General features: G+C 42.6%; 1 protein-coding gene across 1 annotated transcript in view; it reads right to left on the bottom strand.

Annotated features, from left to right (window-relative positions):
• Positions 1-26,588, bottom strand: part of LOC143300146 (hemocyte protein-glutamine gamma-glutamyltransferase-like) — a 94,931-nt gene that overhangs the window by 6,298 nt on the left and 62,045 nt on the right. Inside the window, exons 4-15 of the mRNA XM_076613681.1 lie at positions 19,064-19,279; positions 18,111-18,368; positions 15,349-15,467; positions 14,684-14,791; positions 13,417-13,591; positions 11,528-11,666; positions 9,614-9,717; positions 6,944-7,106; positions 6,198-6,286; positions 5,230-5,312; positions 3,678-3,882; positions 1,232-1,392 (exon numbers count right to left, since the gene is read on the bottom strand). Coding sequence (XP_076469796.1) covers positions 1,232-1,392; positions 3,678-3,882; positions 5,230-5,312; positions 6,198-6,286; positions 6,944-7,106; positions 9,614-9,717; positions 11,528-11,666; positions 13,417-13,591; positions 14,684-14,791; positions 15,349-15,467; positions 18,111-18,368; positions 19,064-19,279 — 1,820 coding nt within the window. The remainder of the gene's footprint in view (positions 1-1,231; positions 1,393-3,677; positions 3,883-5,229; positions 5,313-6,197; positions 6,287-6,943; positions 7,107-9,613; positions 9,718-11,527; positions 11,667-13,416; positions 13,592-14,683; positions 14,792-15,348; positions 15,468-18,110; positions 18,369-19,063; positions 19,280-26,588) is intronic.

Here is a 26,588-nt window from a genome sequence, read left to right as displayed (position 1 = left end):
ATCATATATAACATGAGAATAAAGACAGACTGTACAATCCACCCCCAACAAGCCCGCGTGGAAATCGAAAGTCTAGAGAATAAGAACATGAGAGTCTGAGGCTATTCACACATCCAAGAACAGATCTGGTGGAGTGGTGGCCTAGTGGTAACCTATCTGCCTAGGCAGCCAGAGAGTCTGAGAGCACGGGATCAAATCTCACACTCTCCAGAATTTTCTTCCCCTCCACTACACCTTGAGTGGTGGTCTGCATGCTGGTCATTCGGATAAGACGATTAACTGAGGTCCCATATGCAGCGTGCACTTAGCGTATGTAAAAGAACCCACAGCAACAAAAGAGTTGTCCCAGGCAAAATTCTGTTGAAAAAAAATCCACTTTGATAGTAAAATAGGTACACGTGCAGACAGACCAAAAAAAAAAAAAAAAAAAAAAATGTGGTGCTGCACTGTTGCGACACACCTCCTTGGGAGGAGCAGCCCAAATTTCATACAGACCAATCTGTTCAGACAAAAAAGTAATACAATACAATCTGCTCTCTGACGTTTGCCCAAAATGTCATTGATTGAACCTCCTCTGACATCTTCCCCACACATCCAAATCATTTTGCCCGTATCAACTTATCTAATGTCACAAAGGTTTGTTTCAGTTCTTATTGTTTATACTGTAACAGCCCAGCCACCTGTGGAGGCTATATCTGGGATAAAACGATGCCAGAAAATAAAACCATGGGGCCATATGTGGGATAAAAGCACGCCACACGATACTTAATTAAAATAATACAAGGCATACGTATGATGGCTATAACACACAGAGAAAAGAAGCACACACATCAGAATATATGATTATATGAATTGTTTCACTGTGAGTAACAATGCATCGAAGAAGAAGGAAAAGAAGAAGACAGAAGAAGAAGAAGAAAAAGGAGGAGAAGAAGAAAAAGGAAGAGGAAGCTGAAGAGGAGGAAGAGGAAAAAGAAGAAAAGGAGGAAGAGGAACAAGGAGAAGATGAAGATGAAAAAGATGAGGAAGAAGAGGAAGAAGAAAAAAAAAAAAGAAGAAGAGGAAAAAGAAGAGGAAGAAGAAAAAGAAGAGGAAGAAGACGACAAAGAAAATAAGGACAAAAAGAAGAAGAAGAAGAAGAAGAAGAAGAAGAAGAACAACAACAACAACAACAAGACGAAGAAGAAGAAGAAGAACAACAAAAAGACAGCGACGTCAACACCGACGTCACCTTGATGTTGAGGCCAGGCTTGGTGAGGCGTGTGTCGTCCTTCTTGGTGAAGATCTGCTTGGTCTCCTTGACCCTGGCCATGGCGGACAGCGACAGCATGCAGCAGTCCTTCAGCTTGCTGTGGTAGGTGTCGGGGCTCACCTTCACGCTCACGGCCTTCCCTGCAACAACACGTCACCACTGTCAGGGGCGGTGACACTCACTGAAGGATACTTACGAGTACATAGCGCCTACCCTCAGTCACAGATACTTACGAGTACATAGCGCCTATCCTCAGTCACAGATACTTACGAGTACATAGCGCCTATCTTCAGTCACAGATACTTACGAGTACATAGCGCCTACCCTCAGTCACAGATACTTACGAGTACATAGCGCCTATCCTCAGTCACAGATACTTACAAGAACATAGCGCCTATCCTCAGTCACAGATACTTACGAGTACATAGCGCCTATCCTGTCACAGATACTTACGAGTACATAGCGCCTATCTTCAGTCACAGATACTTACGAGTACATAGCGCCTACCCTCAGTCACAGATACTTACGAGTACATAGCGCCTATCCTCAGTCACAGATACGAGTACATAGCGCCTATCCTCAGTCACAGATACTTACGAGTACATAGCGCCTATCCTCAGTCACAGATACTTACGAGTACATAGCGCCTATCCTCAGTCACAGATACTTACGAGTACATAGCGCCTATCCTCAGTCACAGATACTTACGAATGAGTACATAGCGCCTATCCTCAGTCACAGATACTTACGAATGAGTACATAGCGCCTATCCTCAGTCACAGATACATACGAATGAGTACATAGCGCCTATCCTCAGTCACAGATACTTACGAGTACATAGCGCCTATCCTCAGTCACAGATACTTACGAGTACATAGCGCCTACCCTCAGTCACAGATACTTACGAGTACATAGCGCCTATCCTCAGTCACAGATACTTACGAATGAGTACATAGCGCCTATCCTCAGTCACAGATACTTACGAATGAGTACATAGCGCCTATCCTCAGTTACAGATACTTACGAGTACATAGCGCCTACCCTTAGTCACAGATAGAGCCTATCTTTAGTCACAGATACTTACGAGTGCATAGCATCTATCCTCAGTCACAGACCAAGCTCTAAGCGCTTTACGAACATGGAGTCATTTGCATTAAACACGCTGTCTACTTGGGTGGAACCGACTGACAGCTGCCACTGGGCGCCCATCATTCGTTTCCTGTGTCGTTGAGTCGGGTTTCAGACACAGACACATATTTTTTTAAAGATACATTTTACGTGTATGACAGTTTTGTTTATTCACCCTAAAACCAAGATAATATTCCTGAGACACATAAAGGCGCTCAGTGATCCCCTGAAAACAGCAGCACGCTTACCTCCCCCTAAAAACAACAAACAAACAACAACAACAGTATTCATTCCCGCACCCTGCAGAACCTTTCTACTGTGAGCCCTTGAACCCCCCCACCCCCCACCCCCTCTTCCCTTCTGCCCGCCATCGTGTTGACTGATCAATGTGCTTCCAGGACTTCTGCTTGCTGGTGATGGTGTGTGCCTGTGTGTGTGTGTGTGTGTGTGTGTGTGTGTGTGTGTGTGTGTGTGTTTTGTGTGTGTGTACGTGTGTGTGTGTGTGTGCGTGTGTGTGCGCGCACGCGCTTGTTCAAGTGTGAAGTACTCGATGCAGGTCTGTTTATGTATGATATGAGGGAAGAGAGAGAGAGGGAGAGAGAGGGGGGAGAGAGGGGAGAGAGAGAGGGAGGGAGAGAGAGGGACTGATAACAAACGACGATTACTATTCACACCCCCTCACCACACCAAAATCAAGTAAAATAAACTAAAATAGAAATAAATAAGTAAACAAATCAATAGACTAAAAATAGAAAAAACAAAACAAACATAAACACAAAACCCCCCAGAAAAAACAGACAGACAGACAGATAGATAGATAAACAGACAGATAGACAAATATATAGAAAGAAAGATAAACAGATAGATACAGATAAATGGATACGTAGACAGATGGACAGACAAACAGACAGACAGACTGATAGATAGATAGACAGATATGTAGATAGACAGACAGATGAACAGACAGACAGATAGATAGATAGACAAATAGACAGATAGATCGACATATAGATACACAAATAAATAAGTGAATAAACAAATGAATAAATTAACAAACAAAACAATAAAGAAAAAAATAGATAAAAAAGAATACATAAACACGTAGATAAACAAATAAAACAGCACCTAAACAAACAAATAAATAATCAGATGAATAAATAAATAAATAAACAAAGGAAGAAAGAACAAAAACCGACAGAAAAGAAAAGAACAGAAAAACAAACCCCAAACCACCCCCATCCCCGCCCTAAAAAACAACAACAAAAACAAACAAACAAAAACCAAACAGCTTTCTGACTCTCTCCGGGCTTGAGGACGAGGCCGTCGATGTTCTGCTTGGCCACCTGACTGGCCACCACCCCCGTGTAGTACATGGTGCTGACGCTGATCTGGCCCTGTACCGTGCGGGGGTCCTTGCTCGTGTTGTGACACACCAGGTCCAGCTGGAACTCCTCCCCCACCTGCGCGTGCTCGCTGTCGAAGCGCAGCTCGAACTTCACGTCCTGTGTGCCACGATTGTGCGACAACATAATACGTTGTTGTTGTTGTTGATGATGGTGGTGATGATGGTGATGATGATGATGATGATGATGATGGTGGTGATGATCATGGTGATGGTGCTGCTGCTGCTGCTGCTGATGGTGATGATGATGGTTATGATTATGATGATGATGATTACTGCTTCTACTACTATTATCATTGAGTCAATATTATGAGTATTATTATCATTATCATCATCATCATTATGATATTATCATTATATCAGTTATTATCATTATTTTCATCATTATTCTCATTAACATTAGTATTATTATTAATAATAATTTCAAAACAATTTCATTATATATACATTTTTTTTACTGTAAAGCGCGGTGAGCCTGCTCTTGAAAGCAGGGAACAGCGCTGTATATAAGCATCCACATTATTATTATTATCAATATCATCATTATGACGATGATGATGATGATGATGATTAGTCTACTCTTGAAAGCAGGGAACCGCCACACACACACACACACACACACACACACACACACACACACACACACACACACACATATATATATATATATATATATATATATATATATCTAAGCCTCCACATTATGATGATGATGATGATTTACTGTAAAGCGCGGTGAGCCTGCTCTTGGAAGTTGGGAACCGCGCTGTATATCAGCCACCAATCTATTATCATCATTATAGCAGCGTGCAGAATTCAGACGTTCATGGTTGAGAAACGTATGTTTGTATGAACGGCAAAAGCAAAGTATACTTCAAATTCAGAGCACACCTATACATACATCCTGTGCAATATCTCAGACAGGTTTCACACCACTTTTCTACAATTTCTTTCTTTTTTAAAGTGTACCTCAACAGCCAACCAGCCAACCGACCACCTCTCCACACAGCAGATAGCAATTCATCAGTTAAACTGCAGCATCATCGGCAGCTCGCTACATACAGAGGTCCTATCTGTGACCTATCAGAGACTGACATAAGCTTACAGTTGGGCCATCGGCAATCATAGCAATATGATCGACGGTTTTTCCACTGCAATGGAAAATAATTTACATCTGAGTCTTTTGTGAAGAACTATGACTCTCAAACAAGGAGGCAATACTGCACTGGTTCTTAGTGCTGCAGCCTTGGGGGCCAGTTGGTCTTTGGCGATCGTTCCAACGCAGTGTCCTCAAGCCCCCTTAGTCGAGAGAGCGGGGATGTAACTTGGGCAAGACACTCTCCACTATAATCAAACTCGAGACCGGATAGTCGGGACAACTGCTGCCTCCTCGGCTGTTCTGGTAGTCATAGTGGAATACGACTGAATGTCATACATGTCTGCTTACCTGGGGACCACACTTGTACACGTCTTTCCGCTTGGAGCCCACCATGTTGGCTTTCCGTACCGCCACGCGCTCTTCGGGGCTGTCTGTCACACCACAATACCCCGATTATACACCCTGTATATATATATATATATATATATATATATATATATATATATATATATATATACATACGTATTGATATCCATTTTTATAATATAATATAATATATATATATATATATATAATGCATTGTACTTATATGGCACAAACTCCCCATATAATGGACTCCAAGTGCCTCACATGAGACAATATATATACAAGAGTGCACATTTATTACTACCATACAAGAGCACATGAGGACATGGGAGTGGACAAACAAAATCTATATACACCAGTACAATCCTACAAATTGCAGACATAAATAATCGCAGGAAAAAGGAAAAAAATACACCTGAAACACACACACACACACACACACACACACACAAAGACAGAAAAAGAGAGAATAATTTCCCATCGTATTATAGGATGGGCACAATAGTACAGTATAGTATGGTATGATACTGCGTTGCGTTGCGTTGCGTTGCGTTGCGTTGTATTGAATTGTATTGTATTGTATTGTACTGTACGTACAGAGATATGGACATCAATAGAACGAACATAATATTTCTTTTTCCTGAAACCTGAAGCTTTACAAGACACAATACAACACCAACATGTTATATAAAGTGAAACAACCGTGAACAAATTTCGCCAGCCTTGGCAGTAATTCTTCTTGTAAGATACGCTTGCTAGGCTTAGCATTTGAACGTTTGATTTTTAAGAATCTGTTTCTGTGAATAATCTGTATTTTTTCTGTATGAATATCCAAATTTTCAGCGTGAGAATTAAAAAAAAGAGTATGAGAATTTCCTAACAAATGATGCCCATTTGAAAGACCGAAAGATACACTCAAATATAAACAAACAACAAAGGCTGGCAGATACCTTCAGGGTATTTGTACTGGTTTGTGACGTCCTCTCTTGGGTCAGGCGAGTTGTCGTTCTTGGACAGAGTGCTGATGAATCGGCCCACTCTGAAGGAAATAACAACGACGATGATGGTGATAATAATGATAATAATAACAACAACAATTTAACAAAAAAAGGTTTATAGAGAGATACAGAATTAGAGTTAGAGAGAGAGAGAGAGAAAGAGAAAGAGAGAGAGAGAGAGAGAGAGGAGCATGGAGAGAGAGAAACACACAGACAGGCACACAGACAGACAGACCGACAGGCACGCACGAACACTCACACACACGCCCACGCATATGCACACACACAAACACTCTCTCTCACGTATCTCCCACTCCTCGGCCTTCCCCGCACACACACATTTCCCCCTTTACCTTTCGCCCACCCCACCCCCCTCGTCACATTCTCTCTCTCTCTCTCCCTCTCTCTCTCTCTCTCACACACACACACTGTCTAATACCACTTAATGTGGATATACATTCAATGAAATCGAACACACACACACACACACACACACACACACACACACAATGTTTAATATCACTGAATGTGGATAGACATTAAATGAAATCGAACACACACACACACACACACACACACACACACTACCCCCTCCTCCCTACACAAACACTACACACACACACACACACCACACACACACACCACACCACACACATACACACACACACACACTACACACACACACATAGAAACGTTACGTTTTCAGCTCAGCATAAACGTTCTGCCAGGACCCGTCCTCCTGCTGCAGCCAGTAGACCCTGTCGGCGTTGACCTCAGCGAAGATGAACGTTCCGTCATAGGGCATGTTCACCTCCCCTTCCTTGATGGCCCGCACGGGGCATGGACCGCAACAGTACACCCCTGCACAGCACACACACACACACACACACAGCACAGCACACACACATACACACAGCACAGCACACACACACACACAGCACAGCACACACACATACATAGCACAGCACACTCACACACACACAGCACAGCACAGCACACACACACAGCACAGCGCACACACACACACACAATGTAATACACAGGTATACACATACACACGGACATACAGCACACACACACGAACACACACAGACAGGCAGACAGACACACACAAACATGTAATACACGGGTATATGCACACACACATGCACACAGACACACACACAGGCACACATGTAATACATGGGTATATACACACATACACAGACATACAGCACACACACAGACACATACATGTAATGCAAAGTATACACATACACAAGGACATACAGCACATGCACACACAGAGGAACACACAGAGGCACACACACACACATGTAATACACGGGTATATTACACACATAAAAATGCGAACACACACGCACGCACGCGCATACAAACATACACATGAACGCACACACACATGAAAACACACATACACATGCATATAAACACACACACACACACATACACAAACACGCATGCACACGCACACACGTATAGTACCCAAACACACACACACACACACAACAAGGATACGGTGCAGTTTGAAAATGTGGTGGGCAAAAGATATCAGTACTGACTTGAATTAATGAACGTATGTTCGTACGTTTTCTAACATGATATTAACATATTCCTGTCTAAATTCAACCATTTGCCTTCTACTAATCTTTCACTTTAAATCAATATTTCAATATAGTTACTGGTTGTCTTGCTTAAATCATTTGGTATCATTTTATATTAGTTCTTTACACAAAGTCTAGAGAAGTACATTGATTGATTGATTGATATGAATACTTATATAGCGCCTATCCTCGGTCGGAGACCAAGCTCTAAGTGCTTTTAAACACGGGGTCATTTACACAACAGGCTGCCTACCTGGGTAGAGCCAACTGATGGCTGCCATTGGGCGCTCATCATTCGTTTCCTGTCTAGTTCAATCATATTTCAGGCAGCAACTGATGGCTGCCATTGGGCGCTCATCATTCGTTTCCTGTCTAGTTCAATCATATTTCAGGCACGCACACATACACACTCAGACAAACATGTAACATTTAACAGTTTACGTGTATGACCGTTTTTGTTTATTTACCCCACCATGTAGGCAGCCATACTCCGTTTTCGGGGGTGTGCATACTGGGTATGTTCTTGTTTCCATAACGAACGCTGACATGGATTACAGGATCTTTAACGTGCGTATTTGATCTTCTGCGTGCGTATACACACGAAGGGGATTCAGGCACTGGCAGGTCTGCACATATGTTGACCTGGGAGATAAAAAAAATCTCCACCCTTCACCCACCAGGCGCCGTTACCGTGATTCGAACCCGGGACCCTCAGATTGACAGTCCAACGCTTTAACCATTCGGGTATTGCGCCCGTCGCAATATAAATATATGAAGGCTTGACCAGCGTGCTGAATTTAAGCAAAGGTCAGGCATCTGTTTCCTTGTTTTCATGACAATGCTATTCTACGTAAACAGGAAATATTAAAACAAAATGCCATGCACTATTCTTCTTCTTCTCATTATTATTATTATCACCATTAGTAGTAGTAGTATAGTTGTGTTGTTGTAAGGGATTGTGCATATATGCAAGTGCATTCGTTTGTGTGTGTGAAGTGTCGGCTTTATCATTTGTTTTTGTTTTTCGGGTTGTGACATTGTTTTGTTCTTTCGCTCATTTTTTGTTGTTGTAAATATATATACATATATTTATTTACTTAACAGTAGTAGTGGTAATGGTAGTAATGGTAGTAGTGGTAATAGTGATAGTTGCAGTGGTAATGATGGCTTCATTGGTGTGTGTGTGTGTGTGTGTGTGTTTTATTTTTTTAAATTATTATTATTATTATTTTTTTTTGGGGGGGGGGGTTCTTTTTTTTGTTTTTGTGCTTGTTTGTTCGTTTATTGATTTTTTGCCATGAGGGCTGGATGAAAAAAAGCATGTCCTTGCTTATTCCACTTCCCTCATTAAAGAAAATTCATTCATTCATCAAACTTTTAACAGCAGATGTGGTGTGATGTATATGGAAAAGTCCGCAAAATACTGTGGAAGTTAGTTCCCTTCCTTTGCGGTTCATGTGATCAGAAACTTTTGGGAGAGCTGGACAGTACAAGGTCTTCAGAGAAGAAGGCCCCTCAGTCAAGTGTTTCGACGCTTAACTCCTTACACTCTAGGGGGGCCGGGCCGCACGCAGGTCACGACTCCTGGATGCCCCTGTATTGTAGGAACGTGAAAATTGTTTCAATGAACTGAAGGAATTCTGATGACAGAGCAGCAATGCATGGACGCCAGGGCTCGGTGAGTTAAAGTGCATTGTTTTTGCATAATTATGGTCAGCGTGTCAGCAGGATTTGTAGTCTGTGACGGCAGCCCAACACCCTCACCTTCACTGGTCTCTTGCGGGGTGGCATCACAGGCCTGCCATCCACCGTAGCCAGCCGGCAGGTCGGGACGTGCCATCCACACCTCGTTCCACACGTGGAAGTTCCTGCAGCACAGTACAGGCACCACCCTCACTGTCACTTCTGCTGGGTCCGGGGGAGGGGGGGGGAGGTAAACAAACAAACAAACAAAACAACAACAACAAAACCCGTCAGCCATGGCTCCAGTGTCCAGTCCACTAGCTGAAACTGCCATCTAGGAGCTGGTGGTCTGATGTGTCCCAGTGTCTAATAGCTAGTCACAAGCTGAAACTGCCATCTAGGAGCTGGTGGTCTGATGTGTCCGAGTGTCTAATAGCTAGTCACTAGCTGAAACTGCCATCTAGGAGCTGGTGGTCTGATGTGTCCGAGTGTCTAATAGCTAGTCACTAGCTGAAACTGCCATCTAGGAGATGGTGGTCTGATGTGTCACAGTGTCTAATAGCTAGTCACTAGCTGAAACTGCCATCTAGGAGCTGGTGGTCTGATGTGTCCCAGTGTCTAATAGCTAGTCACTAGCTGAAACTGCCATCTAGGAGCTGGTGGTCTGATGTGTCCAGTGTCTAATACCTAGTCACTAGCTGAAACTGCCATCTAGGAGCTGGTGGTCTGATGTGTCCGAGTGTCTAATAGCTAGTCACTAGCTGAAACTGCCATCTAGGAGCTGGTGGTCTGATGTGTCCCAGTGTCTAATAGTTAGTCACTAGCTGAAACTGCCATCTAGGAGCTGGTGGTCTGATGTGTCCGAGTGTCTAATAGCTGGTCACTAGCTGAAACTGCCATCTAGGAGCTGGTGGTCTGATGTGTCCGAGTGTCTAATAGCTAGTCACTAGCTGAAACTGCCATCTAGGAGCTGGTGGTCTGATGTGTCCCAGTGTCTAATAGCTAGTTACAAGCTGAAACTGCCATCTAGGAGATGGTGGTCTGATGTGTCCCAGTGTCTAATAGCTAGTCACTAGCTGAAACTGCCATCTATGAGCTGGTGGTCTGATGTGTCCGAGTGTCTAATAGCTAGTCACTAGCTGAAACTGCCATCAAGGAGCTGGTGGTCTAATGTGCCCCAGAGTCCAATAATATATATAACTAGTCATGGCTTCAGTGTCTAATAGCTAGTCACTAGCTGAACCTAGTAACGAATGGTCTAATGATGATGACCTTAATTTGTTTTTTCTCGTTTCGCCACAGGTCTGTTTACCATAATGTATCTTTTTGTGTTGCTGACACACACTCACACTTTGAAAGAAAAGTTTGATTGTGACAACAGAAAAAAAGGTAGGAGAGAGAGAGAGAGAGAGAGAGAGAGAGAGAGAGAGAGAGAGAGAGAGAGAGAGAGAGAGAGAGAGAAAAGAAAAAAGGTGAGATTTCCTCTCAGAAATCAAGTTATATTACCAGGAACATTTTCAGCTTAGAAATAATGCCCCCTTAATGCCTGGAACACTTATTAAGCTGACAGAAAAAGATATAGTCAACTGTGAATGCTTTTTATAATTATACTCAACATACACTCACAAACGACACACATGTACACACACACTTACACACATGGACTTACACAATATTAGGTGCACTCACACACACACACACACCTCACATATCCACCCACCCACAAACGCACCCTACACTACATCACACACACACACTCACACGCATACACACACACAGGCACACACAAAGACACACACACTCACACACACTATTAAACCCCCCCCCCCACGCCCTCCCACACACACCGAACCCACCAACCCACAACCCGCCTTACACTCCCCCTCCATCCATCCACCCACACCACCACGACACCCTCCAACCCCACCCCCTCACCCCCGCGCCTCTCCCTCCCCACCCGCCCCCGTGTGTGTCCAGCCCAAGGGCGGTACTGACCAGATGGAGTCCTCATCCTGATCCTCCAGGGGCTGGCCGGAGCAGTCGAAGTGCAGGTCAATGGTGATGGACGTGTCCACGTCGTGGGCAGAGGCAAAGTTGGTCACGCTGCGGGCTGGCAGGCCCAGCGCTCGGCACACTGACACACGCATAGGGACAAGCACGCGCGCGCGCGCACACACACACACACACACACATACACGAACACACAAGATACACAGGCATACACACACACACACACACATATACGAACACACAACACACAAGACAAACACACGCGCCCACATAAAACGCGCACACACAGAAAAGTGCACACACACACACGCACACACACTTGTGGTCAGCAACATTATAAAGAAAAAAGAGAAGAATAAGAAGGAGAAGAAGAAGATGAGGCATCCTTTCAATAAAATATCAACGACAGGCGGCATTAAAAAAATTCAAGATTCTCTCTCTCTCTCTCTCTCTCTGTCTCTCTCTCTCTGTGCACGCGCGCGCGCACGCTCTCACTGCTTCTCTTTCTCTCCATATCTCTGTCTCAACAGTTTTTCCTCTCTCCTTCTTCGTATCTCTTCCTTCCTTACCTTCTTCCTTTCCTCTCTCCTTCACGCATATGCATACTATGTCATTTTGTGGAGAAGTGTATTTTCTATGCTATTTATTTGTTCTAGTTGTTGTTGCCATGCGACGGGTATGTATCCCCCCCCCTTTTTTCTTCTTCTTTTGTATTTCCTAGATTAGTTTATACGTTTTCTTTACGAGGGTAGGACGAAAACAGGCCGATAAGTGCCTATTCCTTTTCCCCCAATAAAAAGTTTCGATTTCGGTTTCGATTCCCCTCTCCCCTCTCTCTCTCTTCCCTTTGTCTCTCCCTCTATAACCCCCTTCTCTTTCGCTCTCTCTCTTCCCTTTGTCTCTCCCTCTATAACCCCCTTCTCTTTCGCTCTCTCTCTTCCCTTTGTCTCTCCCTCTATAACCCCCTTCTCTTTCGCTCTCTCTCTTCCCTTTGTCTCTACCTCTATAACCCCCTTCTCTTTCGCTCTCTCTCTTCCCTTTGTCTCTCCCTCTATAACCCCCTTCTCTTTCGCTCTCTCTCTTCCCTTTGTCTCTCCCTCTATAACCCCCTTCTCTTTCGCTCTCTCTCGCTCCCTCTCTGTGCCTTTCTTTCTCCCCTCTTTGCATCCCCGATGCATTTATGGATGTGCTTTGTCAGTAGTATGGCGTTATTGTTCCGGAATTCGTGTTCACAATGCCACCTTCATGATGGGACCATGGCTCAAAGTATCCGTCCTATCTCTCACATGCGATTCAACAACCCCTCCCCTCCCCCCCGACCAAACCCTCCTCTCCTACCTTTCAAACGATAACATTCGTGTGCGTGTTCACATAAATGCTTAAAAAAACAACAACAACGCACTATCACCAGCGCGTGTGACGGGACATTAAACCCAAGGTAAAGTCTTATTTTAGCATCCTGGATTCATGAACCTATTTAACCGGCAATTTTTGTGCATGTATGAAACGCTGTTACCATTAGCAGATGTTGTAACCCATTTTCAGTGGATTTCAACTCTTTATTTTGTAAGTTATTTTGCTCAGTTTTGATGCGAATCTGTCACTAAACTGACGTGTCGTCGTCTTGTTTTTTTCGTTTTCAGTCCCAGAAACCACAAAAATGTAACCAATAGGTGCATATATTTTGTACGTTATATTCCTCAGTTTTGAGGCGGATTCAGTCACTAAACTAACGTGTCATCATCTTGCTTCCCCCCCCCGAAACCCACACCGTTTTGGGGTCCCATAAAACCATGAAAATGCGACAGATAGGTGCAATAAGTTAGGACGCTGAATTCTAATTCTAGTTCTAACCCAGCTGCTCCTCTTCTTACCCGTGGTGAGGACGCCGGAGAAGACCCAGCACTGCCCGAAGCGGACCGGGCTCTTGTCCCGGTAGAACTGCTCCAGGATAGGGGCACTTCCGGTCCAGGAAAGGGGAGACTTGCCTCCCCTGTAGTTTCCGGACCAGTTTCCGGTCAGCACTCCCCCTTCGTCCTGTGAGTTGATCTGTGAAACCAAACCCGTGCGTTGTTTATCAAACCGTGTGTTGTGTATCAGACCATGTTGTGTATCGACTCATGTTGTATATCAAACCACGTTGTTTATCATATCATGTTGTGTATCAAACCATAAATATGTTGTTATCAAACCATGTGTTTATCAAAACTAGTTGTTTATCAAACCATGTGTTTATCAAACCTAGTTGTTTATCGTATCATGTTGTTTATCAAACCGTCTTGTTTATCAAATAATGTAGTGTATCAAACCGTCTTGTTTATCAAATAATGTAGTTTATCAGATCATGTTGTTTATCAAATAGTGTTGGTTTAAAAAAAATCGAATCATGTTGTTTATCAAATAATGTTGTTTATCAAGCCACGTTGTGTCTCATATCATGTTGTTTATGTTGTTTATCAAACCATGTTGTGGATCACATAATGTTGTTCATGTTGTTTATTAAATATTTGTTGTTTACAGCCCAACAGAATACAGAGGGACCATGTTAGGACTGACTGCCCGATAGTTCTGAAAACCAGTCAAAGGGAACACAAAATAGTGTTAACTAACAGGTCGACTGAAACAATGTTAAAAAGACACGACACATTTCTCTCACACTTTGCTCAGTGCGCATAAACAGTTTATCTGCCACACACAGGTGTGTCTGTGCACACTGGTTTTCTTTTGTCGTTGCGGTAACTATGTTCCTACAGAAGGAATATGGAAACATTGACAGAAATGTGAGACCTTAGACACTGCAGTTTTTTTTTAGTGTGTTTTCTCCTTCAACTTTTGCGAATAGAATGGGACAACGTGTGACAAATACAGACAGACACACACAGACATGTATGTATGTATGTATATATATATATATATATATATATATATATATATATGTGTGTGTGCGTGTGTGTGTGTGTGTGTGAGTGTGTGTGTGCATATATATACTGAGAGAGAGAGAGAGAGAGAGAGAGAGAGAGAGAGAGAGAGGGAGAGAGAGAGAGAGAGAGAGAGAGAGAGAGAGAGAGAGAGATGTTACTTTTCACAAAAATCCAGGAAGTTGATATGTATACATCTGACTGATTTTGGTTCTGCACTCACCATAGCCGTCAGTTTTCTGACCAAGAGGATGGGGTTGCTGCGAGCAGTAAAGTTCAGCTCTGACAGTTCCAGAATGTACATACAGCAGTCCAAGACGTTGCCTGAGAACTGAACAAGCAAAGACACATTACTCATTTCAAAATTTTATTACCTCAAGATACAAAACAGAAGAATATAATGTAATGGTCACATGTAAAACACAAACTTTGTGTACAGAATGTACATACAGCTGTCCAAGACGTTGCCTGAGAACTGAACAAAGACACATTACTCATTTCAAAATTATATTACCTCAAGATACAAAACAGAAGAATATAATGTAATGGTCACATGTAAAACACAAACTTTCAAGACAAAATGGCTACCATATTTACCTTTTTTTGAAAACAATATATAAGACACGCTTATTAACAGTTAAGATACTCAAATATGTAAATCTCCACGATGCTTTTGTGTGAATTAGCGGTGCATTTTTCAAATTATTAATTTTTTGGATGAAGAAAGTAAGCATTGTGTAATGTTATATGGAAATGATTTATTTTGGGTAGAATTGTGTTTTTTGTTTTTGTATGTGTATTTTTTTGGTTTTTTGTTGTTGTTGTTGGTGTTGTTTTTTGATGATATCACCCCGGGTACCGACACACCTGGCGGCCTGCCCACCTCACCTGGCCGAACACCCATGGTTTGGGGGAGATGTTCTTGGAGTTACCGGAGTAGATCTTGCCCTCCTCCTTCAGCACGTAGGCCTGCAGGTCGTCGGCCTTCTCCATGTACACCGTGTCCTCTGCACCACACCACTTTCACGTTGGGATTATTGTTGTTGTTATCATTATTACTATTGTTGTTGTTGTTATTATTATTGTTGTTGTTGTTATCATTGTTTTTATTATTAATATCATTATTATAATTGTTGTTATCATCTTCATTATTATTAGCATCATCATCATCATCATTGTTGTTGTTGTTGTTATTATTATCATTGTTGTTATTATTATCATTATCATCATTATTGATGCTGTTGTTGTTATTATCATTATTGTTATTCTTCTTCTTATCATTATTACCACCATTGTTACCATCACCATCATTATTATTATCATTATTATCATCAGTATCATCATCATTCCTATTATTATTATTATTATATCATCATCATCATCATTATGATGATGATGATTATTATTATCATTATTATCATGAGCATTTACGCCTTATCTTGTAAATAAGCCCTGGGCATTTACAAATAGAACACACACATAAATATCAAAAAGGAAAAATACAACACAAGATACTAAACATTATTAAAATTATTCAACCCCCCCCCACACACACACCCACAACACACAAGCACACGTGCATGCACACACACGTCACAACACACAATGACAAATTGTACATAATCAAAAATACAACTAACAAATTCTAAAACTCTCAAACTCATTCACTCACAAATTGTCACTTTAGTTCATACTGAAAAGTGGTGAGCTGTTGAGAATTATTCAGGAGGGGAAAAGGTGGGGCTTCAGACTGGATTTGAAAGATTGTAACGAGGATGAGTGACGGAGAGGCTGAGGAAGTTGATTCCAAAGAATGGGGGCTTGGAATGAAAACCCGCGTTGGCCATACGTTTCTGTCCTTTCACTCCTGTTGGAGAGCTACAAAATAGTGATTTCATGCCCAGGATGAACATTTCCAAATGCATTTGAAATGTGAATCTTTCCTGTAGGGTGTTATGCGTGATCCGCTTGGCTTCCAGCCTACAGTCCTTGGTTTCAAAGATCGATCAACACAACATGGTAAAGTGTGGAATAGTTCAAACCTGAAGATCATTTTGCAAAACTGAAACTTGTTCTCCCTATTTTGTCCATCTGTCTTCTTGAAAAGTGCCACTGATATCACCCCAGTCTGTTCCCTTCCCTAAGAGAATGGCGTGAACAACATTAACGATGGGGTCCTATTAGCCCCCCGAAGGATGACGAACTGCGAAAAAGTTCAGTCAAAAACCCACTTCCACCGCACCTTGATCACAAGTTACAAAGATGCAATCCCGTGCAGACAAAATCCTCTGAATCTTCTGTTACCAAACAAAATCCTCTAACCATCCAATTCCTAAATACAGCCCAGTTTCCATCATTTGTTGGACAGACGATTACGGTATCTTAATTTCAGGTTAACCAGATTTTTTCGTGTTTTGCCCGTCTACCTACTTATTTTGCGCGTGGCAAATTCAGCCACTCTCCAATTCATATGTAGTATGAAGTGTTTGTATTTCATTTAACCCTTTCACTGCCAGTCAATTTAGAGTGCAAAATTCCCTTGTGCTATAAAGACAGAAAACATGTTTAAGAATAGCTGGGGATTCCCTCTGTGATTTGTAGAAAATATGACTTATCCTACCACCGAACATTAACAGCAGTAGGTTCATGGATAACAGACCCATGATCTGGTCACCCTACAGTGATGTTGGTCCTCTACCTAGCTGCTGTATAAATGCGGGTTTGGCAGTGAAAGGGTTAAGAAAGGTTAATTCCTATTTGTTCCCATACCTACGTTTTAATCAGACCCATCTGTTCCATCCAGGTTCGCCATACCACAAAATACTCTTGGCGCCATCGTTTACCAGGCAGTGTTCCCAGTCAGCTGATGTCAGTAAGTGATGCTCAATTAATGAATGGAAAATCCGTGTTTGAACATTTTGCCAACACATGATGGTGACTATCAATTTTATAATCATTGTGTGAGTGTGTGAATGAGAGAGAGAGAGAGAGAGAGAGAGAGAGAGAGAGAGAGAGAGAGAGAGAGAAAGTGTGTGTGCGTGCGCATGCGCGCCAGTGTCATAATAAATCTTAAGGCTTTAAGGCACAAAACTGTTTCATGTTCTGTTCTATTCCGCACCTACCTTTGCAGCAGGGGTTGAACAGCATGTAGATGTGCTGTCCCTACCTTTACACCAGTGGTTGAGCAGCATGTAGATGTTCTGTCTCTACCTTTGCACCAGTAGTTGAACAACATGCAGATGTTCTGTCCCTACCTTTGCACCAGGGGTTGAACAGCATGTAGATGTTCTGTACCTACCTTTACACCAGGGGTTGAACAGCATGTAGATGTTCTGTACCTACCTTTGCACCAGGGGTTGAACAGCATGTAGATGTTCTGTCTCTACCTTTGCACCAGTGGTTGAACAACATGTAGATGTTCTGTCCCTACCTTTGCACCAGGGGTTGAACAGCATGTAGATGTTCTGTACCTACCTTTACACCAGGGGTTGAACAGCATGTAGATGTTCTGTCTCTACCTTTGCAGCAGGGGTTGAACAGCATGTAGATGTTCTGTCCCTATCTTTGAACCAGGGGTTTAACAGCATGTAGATGTTCTGTACCTACCTTTGCAGCAGGGGTTGAACAGCATGTAGATGTTCTGTCCCTACCTTTGCACCAGGGGTTGAACAGCATGTAGATGGGGTCCCGGTGGTTGTAGCGGTACACGGCGGTCTGGGTGTCGGACCTTTTCACCACGCCCACCTTGAATCGCCACTTGCCCACGATGCAGTCCGGGGGAGTGAACACGGTGAGGGTCAGGGACTTGCCCGACTGCTGGGCCACCTTGGCCCCCCACTGACCCTCCTCGTCCTTGTCCGACAGGATGAACTCCACTTGGGTCCCCTTGCTGGCCTTGGGGTTCTCTCCTGCCAAACGACAAGTGTGAGGTTCGAGTCTTTCTGTCAGCCCCTCTCATCAACACCTTGTTAACCTTCCTTGATGATAATACTATAATAATAATCAGTATTCATATAGCGCAGAATCTTGTGCAGAGACAAATCAAAAGGCGTGACTGTTGGATCATCGTAAAATGAGACCAGTGGCGTGAATGTGAAGTACAACTGCTATTTTGTGTGCGCATTAAAGTGGTATCGTCAACTTTGCTGGACAAAGCCAGTGCAGGTCCAAGAAGAAAAGGTCAAAATAAAGAGTGAGGTGACATCCCTCCGCTGACAAGCATATTCGTCCGCAGCAGTCAGAAGGTTAAATGAAATCCCCAATAGCAAACCGAATAACCATCGCTGAGGAAAACGTCATACACTGCAGCTCTAGCTTGTTTTGGTCAAATTGTCAATTGTCTGCAGTTATGTATTTATGAAATTTTACTTTCTTCAAGCGAATTTCCGAGGAGAGTTTTATGTTCATGCAGTGGAATACGGCTCAACGCTCGGCTAAAATCACAAATTGACAGAAGCTCACAGTTGGGCCAACAGCAAAGTGAGAGCTGTATGATCAATGTTTTCTCCGCTGCAAAAAGTCTCCATTCGCGGCTTAGTCTTTCGTGAAGGACTACGACTCTCAAACGTGGAGGCATGATTGCCACAGCAGGAGGTGGACTTACCGATCTCAAAGACGAGGCGGAGGTCGTCCTTCTTGGTGTCATAGGCACGAGAAAAGTCGATCTGGATGTTGAACGGCTGCCCACGACGCACCACCAGCTTGGGGAAGCGACCCTCGGCGATGTCGTACTCGTCGGTGTGGTGTTTCCTGGTGTTGTCGGCCACCTTGAAGTCCACGGCCTCCACCTGAAGGACATCCTTGTGGGAGGGGTCCGGCTCTGCAAAGGTCTCTGCGTGTTAAAGATGCTCCGACAGATAGTGGAAAACAGTCCTACAGGCGACCGTAATGCCCTAATATCTCTTGGAGTGAACAGACGTAACATTGAAGACTGCTGCACTGAAAGACGTAAAATGGATGACTACACTGAAAGACGTAACACTGAAGACTACTACTCTGAAAAACATAGCATTGAAAACTACAACACTGAAGGACGTAACATTGGATACTACTACACTGAAAGACGTAACACTGAAGGCTACTACACTGAAGGACGTAACACTGAAGGCTACTACACTGAAGGACGTAACACTGAAAGACGTAACATTGAAGGTTGCTACACTGAAGGACGTAACATTGAATACTACAACACTGAAAGACGTAACATTGAATACTACAACACTGAAAGACGTAACACTGAAGATTGCTACACCGAAGGACGTAACATTGAAGGCTAGAACACTGAAGGACGTAACATTGAATACTACAACACTGAAAGACGTAACACAGAAGGTTGCTACACTGAAGGACGTAACATTGAATACTACAACACTGAAGGACGTAACACTGAATACTACAACACTGAAAGACGTAACACTGAATACTACTACACTGAAAGACGTAACATTGAATACTACTACACTGAAAGACGTAACATTGAATGCTACTACACTGAAAGACGTAACACTGAATACTGCTACACTGAAAGACGTAACACTGAATACTGCTACACTGAAAGACGTAACACTGAATACTACAACACTGAAAGACGTAACACTGAAGGTTGCTACAACACTGAAGGACGTAACACTGAATACTACAACACTGAAAGACGTAACACTGAATGCTACTACACTGAAAGACATAACACTGAATACTACTACACTGAAAGACGTAACACTGAATACTACAACACTGAAAGACGTAACACTGAAGGTTGCTACAACACTGAAGGACGTAACACTGAATACTACAACACTGAAAGACGTAACACTGAATACTGCTACACTGAAAGACGTAACACTGAATACTGCTACACTGAAAGACGTAACACTGAATACTACAACACTGAAAGACGTAACACTGAATGCTACTACACTGAAAGACGTAACACTGAATACTGCTACACTGAAAGACGTAACATTGAAGGCTGCTACACTAAATGGCGTAACATTTTTTTGTATTTTGTATTTCTTTTTATCGCAACAGATTTCTGTGTGAAATTCGGGCTGCACTCCCCAGGGAGAGCGCGTCGTTACACTACAGCGCCACCTTTTTTGTATTTTTTTCCTGCGAGCAGTTTTATTAATTCCTATCGAAGTGGATTTTTCTACAGAAACTTGCCTGGAACAACCCTTTTGTTGCCGTGGGTTCTTTTACGTGCGCTAAGTGCATGCTGCTCACGGGACCTCGGTTTATCGTCTCATCCGAATGATTAGCGTCAGATTCTCTCGCTTCCTATGTGGACGCGTTACCTCTAGGCCGTCGCTCCATTGAATAACTACAACACTGTAGGGCGTGACTGAGTGCACTCTCACCTGGGTGTATGCAAATTCAAGCGTCACATCATACACGCGTGTACAACTGTTATACAAGATCGAATTACTTTATTGTCCATAAAAAACGGATTTGTTAATCCGGAGCAGATACATGGAGGATAGGAGACACAATAAACATACAGAACACATGTCACTGAAAACACATGAACCTAAGCATTGGAAAGGGAAAAGAGAATTAATTTCACAATGGCATCTCTCTCGCTGGCTTCCATTCGCGTGTGGTATGCGTGATGCGCGTAGTGAAACACACACACACCAAAAACATATATATTTGTCCACATATACACATAAACATGGAGGCACACACACACACACAACACATACAGGCACACACACATACACAAACATATATTTGTCCACATATACACGGAGGCACACACACATACACACACACACACACTTAGTGCTCATTAGAAGCCAGCGCCATCACCACCACCCCTGTCCCCGCTCAACCCCACAAAGCCCCACCCCCCTCTCGCCCCCATCTATGTTCTGTAATGCTCCATCACATTTAATTGTCACATAGTGAGACTGTTATCTCGCCACGAAAAGTTGAGACCGGCGCAAGCTGCAACACGCCCTGTGCACGTGCGGTGCCGCCAGGCTATCATCATTGATTGGTGAAACCACAGTATCATGTGACCCTTCAAGGTCACTGAAGGTGACACGGACCATGACCCAGAAAAAAGGGATAAAGGCCGGGGAGGAAGAAAGAGAGAGAGAGAGAGAGAGAGAGAGTTGGGAGGAAGAATATTCAGTGAGAGAGAGAAATAAAACAAGGAAAAAGACACACACACACACACACACAGAGGAGAGAAAGAGAGAGAATTTGGAATTTGGAATGGTTTATTCACAATCAGGCCACAGCCCCAAGTGAAGGGGGTATACGTAAACATAATACAACTCAGCGAAAACACAAAAACAAATAAGCATTAATATAGACAACAAACCGTGCATTGTATCCGTGTAAATATATAGACAACAAAAAATACATTATAACTGTTTTACGAAGTAACAATTTCGAGAAAGAGAGAGAGAGAGAGAGAGAGAGAGAGAGAGAGAGTTATTTCTGACGTAGTTCTGATGGTCGAACTTTCACAGGCATTAGTTCATCGCCCTATTTCTACATTCTTTGAATGAACTTCAGAATTGTGTTAATGGTTTCTGATTATTACTATCATTATTGAATTGTTACTGTTACATATATACATGTTGATAGTTTTCTACCTTTTCTGTTTTCCTCTTCCCTCTCCCCCCCCCCCCCCAACACCCTCCTCCCCCTTTATTATTATTATTACTATTATTATTATTTTTTAATCGTCTAATATCATTGCTAGTGAAAAGACGCTAAACTAAAGAACGGACACACACACACACACACACACACACACACACACAGAGACAGAGAGAGAGAGAGAGAGAGAGGGGTTGGGGGGTGAGGGGTGGAGGAGAAACCGAACAGACAGACAGAGACACAGCAGGCAGACACAGGATGCACATAAAAGAAAAGGTCGCCACTACGACTTTACAGTAACGTTAAACCAGTCTCGTGCCCCCTATCACTGCGGGATATACGATCTCCGCAAAGCGTCGTTATTATTATTATTATTATTATTGACCCTTGAATTTGGGCGTAACAGCGCACTCACACAACACGTGTGTGTGTGTGTGTGTGTGTGTGTGTGTGTGTGTGTGGGTTGGGGGGGGGGGGATGGGGATGGGGGAAGACGAATAGCAATGGGGATGTTGCATTATACAAACAACATTGGGCAGGGGATATTAACACTATAAGAACAAGAGAGGCAAGGCCTTCAAGACTCACTTGTGATAAACTTAAAAAAAAAAAAAATCTAATCGTTAAAATGTGTTCTGTATTTGTTATTATAAAGCTTTGGGTTAAAAAAAAGAAGTCCTAACCAGATTCGAACCCCACGTGTTCGGGTGAGAAGAAACTGTCTTACCCATTACACTATCATGGCTCCGTAACTGACATTCTAAAATATAATATTTGAACATACTTTTTTAAAGGGCGATAAATCAATTGTGGTATTCGCAGTGAGAATGCTGTTTAAATCATATTACTCTGGTGTATCTTGGGCATTCAAAACATCTTAAGGGAGAAGAAAAAAAAAATCTTTTTAAGTCCGCGGTAAAGGAGACGTGGCTACCGCCGCAATCACACTGCAACATTTAGCCATTTTCTCTAGATCTAGATGTACAAGTTTAGTTACACCTGCCGGGAATGTAGTATGACACGGTCGATTCAATTTCTCTTTTATGTTCATTCTAGTTTTATAGTTTTAAAGTTGATATGAAAATTTAGTATTTTGTTAAACTAATAACATGTAGAGCCAAGTACAAGTACTTCTAAACGTCGTAAGAAGCGAAAAGGACTTCATTTTGAGAAAAGTCAAGACTGGATTTTTTTTCGTTTCATTGTGATCAGTTCAAGGGTATTAACTCGCATGGTTTACAATTTTTAACTGTGAATTCTGACTGATTCTGTGGATATTTTTATGACAGTTTGGGGCATAATCCAGTAAGTGATGAGGCGTTCACAAATCTTTCTCTGAATAAATATTTAACGGTCTCCTTCTCCAACTTTCCATCACATGTTATAATGTATTGTCCATTGAATATAGGATTGAACGGGCAGGTCAACAACTTGAAACAAAATGGCGTCGTTCGCGTTCGCGAAGAATATGAGCACGCGCTTTGAATGTGTATAAATATGTGTACGTAATTGATTTTTGCCCATGACCTTCAGGGCTCAGCCAATAGATCTGTAAAGTCCACTCGTCGTATTGATTTTAGTATTTTCCGAAAAAGACCACTTGGGCGAATGAACATAGTGAAAGCCCTGTACACTGAGAGTAAAACACACAAGCTTTTTATGTATTGAGTATAATTTCAAAATGCAATGTTTAAGATAAGAAAGATAAGATCAGTTTAAAGCAAATTAAGTCCCCTAGCATTAATTACATATTAATTTCCCTTTTTTACTATCTGCACCAAAACGTTTGCAAAATAAATAAAACTTCCATGCTTAGCAAAAGAAGTTCCTGTTTGAACAAAAAAGGATAAAAATGACTGCTCTTGTTGTTGTGTCAGAATATCAGATCAAAGTGCCAAGTTTAAAGAATTAAAAAAAAAACAACAAAAAAACAAAACAAACAACAGTAAATGCAGTTTGCATATAATTTGTCTTCTTTTTTAATTTTTTTTTGGTGCCCATCCCAGAGGTGCAATATTGTTTTAAACAAGATGACTGGAAAGAACTGAATTTTTTCCTATTTTTATGCCTAATTTGGTGTCAACTGACAAAGTATTTGCAGAGAAAATGTCAATGTTAAAGTTTACCACGGACACACAGATACACACACACACACACAGACACACACACACAGACAACCGAACACCGGGTTAAAACATGGACTCACTTTGTTTACACAAGTGAGTCAAAAAACAGGGACGGAAGGTTCATGGCAAAGATTTCCACCCTCTATCCCCCACTCTCCTTCTCCGTTGGTTTGTTTTTGGATGAGGTGACAAAGGGCATGGTATTTCCAGGGTCCAGAGACGTCAACAATCATAGCACTTGTGTACCTTTTCTCCACTATCCTTACCGTTCACTATTTATTTATTTATAGATTTGTTTATTTGTTTGCTTCTGCAGTCACTGCACACCTTCATATCTATTCACATTAATGCTAGCGAAACAACGTCCGGGTTACGCAGAAATACTGTGACAGCCAATTATGACACATAGATTGCGCATGTGTAAATTTTCCCAAACTAGGCACAATGAATCAGACTCAGAACTCTACATCAGCCGCATTAGACAACTCTCTCTCACACACTCAAAAAATGTTCTCACCCCCTGTTTCCCGTGAAGGTGAAAGGGTACGGAATTTCCCCCGCTGTCACACTCAGCGAACTGAACGCAGCGGACGGATGAGTTTTCGGGTTGAATAGGTTATTGCGAGGCGAGGTGAACTCACTTTCTTATCCAACTCTTGCTCACTGTTCACCAGTTCAAAACGCACTTTTCGTGACGATGACCAGTCCGCCTTCTGAAGACACACTTGAACACTTAAAACGCATACGTTTTACTCACCGTACACAGTCAACTGAAGCGATGCAAACAGGCACGGGAGGATCAGGAGGAAAGTCTGCATTTACTGCGGCTCTCTTTGCCTCTTACTTACATGCAGTGTCAACCACACCCCTCTGACCTAATGAGACACACCAGCCTGCACGTGGAACACGTGGGCAGAAATGTGTGCTAGCTTTCTCGGCATCAATTGTCTGGGGTTAGCGGTTGGAAATCGTTCCGTTTTCATGGGGTGTTTAATAATGGCGATGGCCAGATATATATCTCTATGATTGTGTTAACTTGTCTACGGTTCGTTTTGAAGTGAATACGATACAATGTTAAGATAAAGATAAATGTGAATATAGGATATGTTAAGTACGTGTTATTTGTATTGTTAGATGATTTATTTTTCATTCATTTTATTTGTTTGTTGTTTTCTTTTTATGTTGGACACGTGCTGCTGCCCAAAAGAATACCTCTGTACCAAAGTATAAACAATTAAGTTTGTGTATTCATGTATCCGTATTCGTGTATTTGTGTGTGTGTGTGTGTGTGTGTGTGTGTGTGTGTGTGAGAGAGAGAAAGACCGACTGGAAAAAAAGGGAAAAAATAGACACCCAGACACCCAGAGCAGCAGACAGGGACACAGACAAACAAAAGGTCGCAATCGTCATCCCGCAAAGGTCGAAGCTGTGGCTTGCACACGACACCCAGCACGGGACCGGAAGTGACCTGTATGACCCCACAGTGTCGATCTGACGGGTGTGCCGAGAAGGTAAGAAGATGCCTCGTTTGCTGGGTCAGTGAGGCTAGGGGCTGGGAGGTATCCATTATATACATTGAAAATAGGCCATCAAGTTGCTTTTTATCTCTATCATGAAGTTAGAATCGTTCCCTCACATGGTCTGGGGGTAATGGGGGGCGAGGAAGGGAAAGGGGCGTCTGGGAAGAGGGTGGTGGTGGTGGTGGTGGCGGGGAGGGGGGAAAGGGAAGGAATGGGGAGGAGGTGAAGAGGGGAAGGATGAGTATCCCACACAATCGTGCAGTGTGTGTGTGTGTGTGTGTGTGTGTGTGTGTGTGTGTGGTTGGGTGGGTGGATGGGCATGTGTCGCAAAAACTAATTATTTATCATTCATCATTTGTAAACGGGAATTTTGGGCATTGAATCTGTTAATGATATAATGATAAAAAACAACAACCCAACTCCACCAAGAACAAAAATAGTTTTCATACATTTTTTCCCTCTTTTGAAGAAAATTTCCTGGGTCTTGAACCTGTTTCCTATAATCAGAGCAATGAACTTTTGGCACTTATCTGGACAACAGTCTGTGCCCTCTCTTTTCTGTCTGTCTGTCCCTCTCTCTATTCCTCTCTTCTGTCTGTCTGTCTGTCTATCTCCATCTCTCTTCAAGTCGCTCTTTCTCTCAATCCACTTTTGCTCTTTAACTGTTTCTTCAACTCTCTCTCTCTCTTCAAGTCTCCAGTCTTTCTCTCAACCCACTTTTGCTCTTTAACTGTCTCCCCCCCCCCCCCTCTCTCTTCAAGTCTCCAGTCTTTCTCTCAACCCACTTTTGCTCTTTAACTGTCTCCCCCCCCCTCTCTCTCTCTCTCTTCAAGTCTCCAGTCTTTCTCTCAACCCACTTTTGCTCTTTAAC

Source organism: Babylonia areolata, chromosome 26 (genome assembly GCF_041734735.1).
Source record: "Babylonia areolata isolate BAREFJ2019XMU chromosome 26, ASM4173473v1, whole genome shotgun sequence".
Lineage (NCBI taxonomy): Eukaryota > Metazoa > Mollusca > Gastropoda > Neogastropoda > Buccinidae > Babylonia > Babylonia areolata.
The sequence above is the reverse complement of the archived record's forward strand: the minus strand, read 5'-3'. Positions and strand labels throughout refer to the sequence as shown.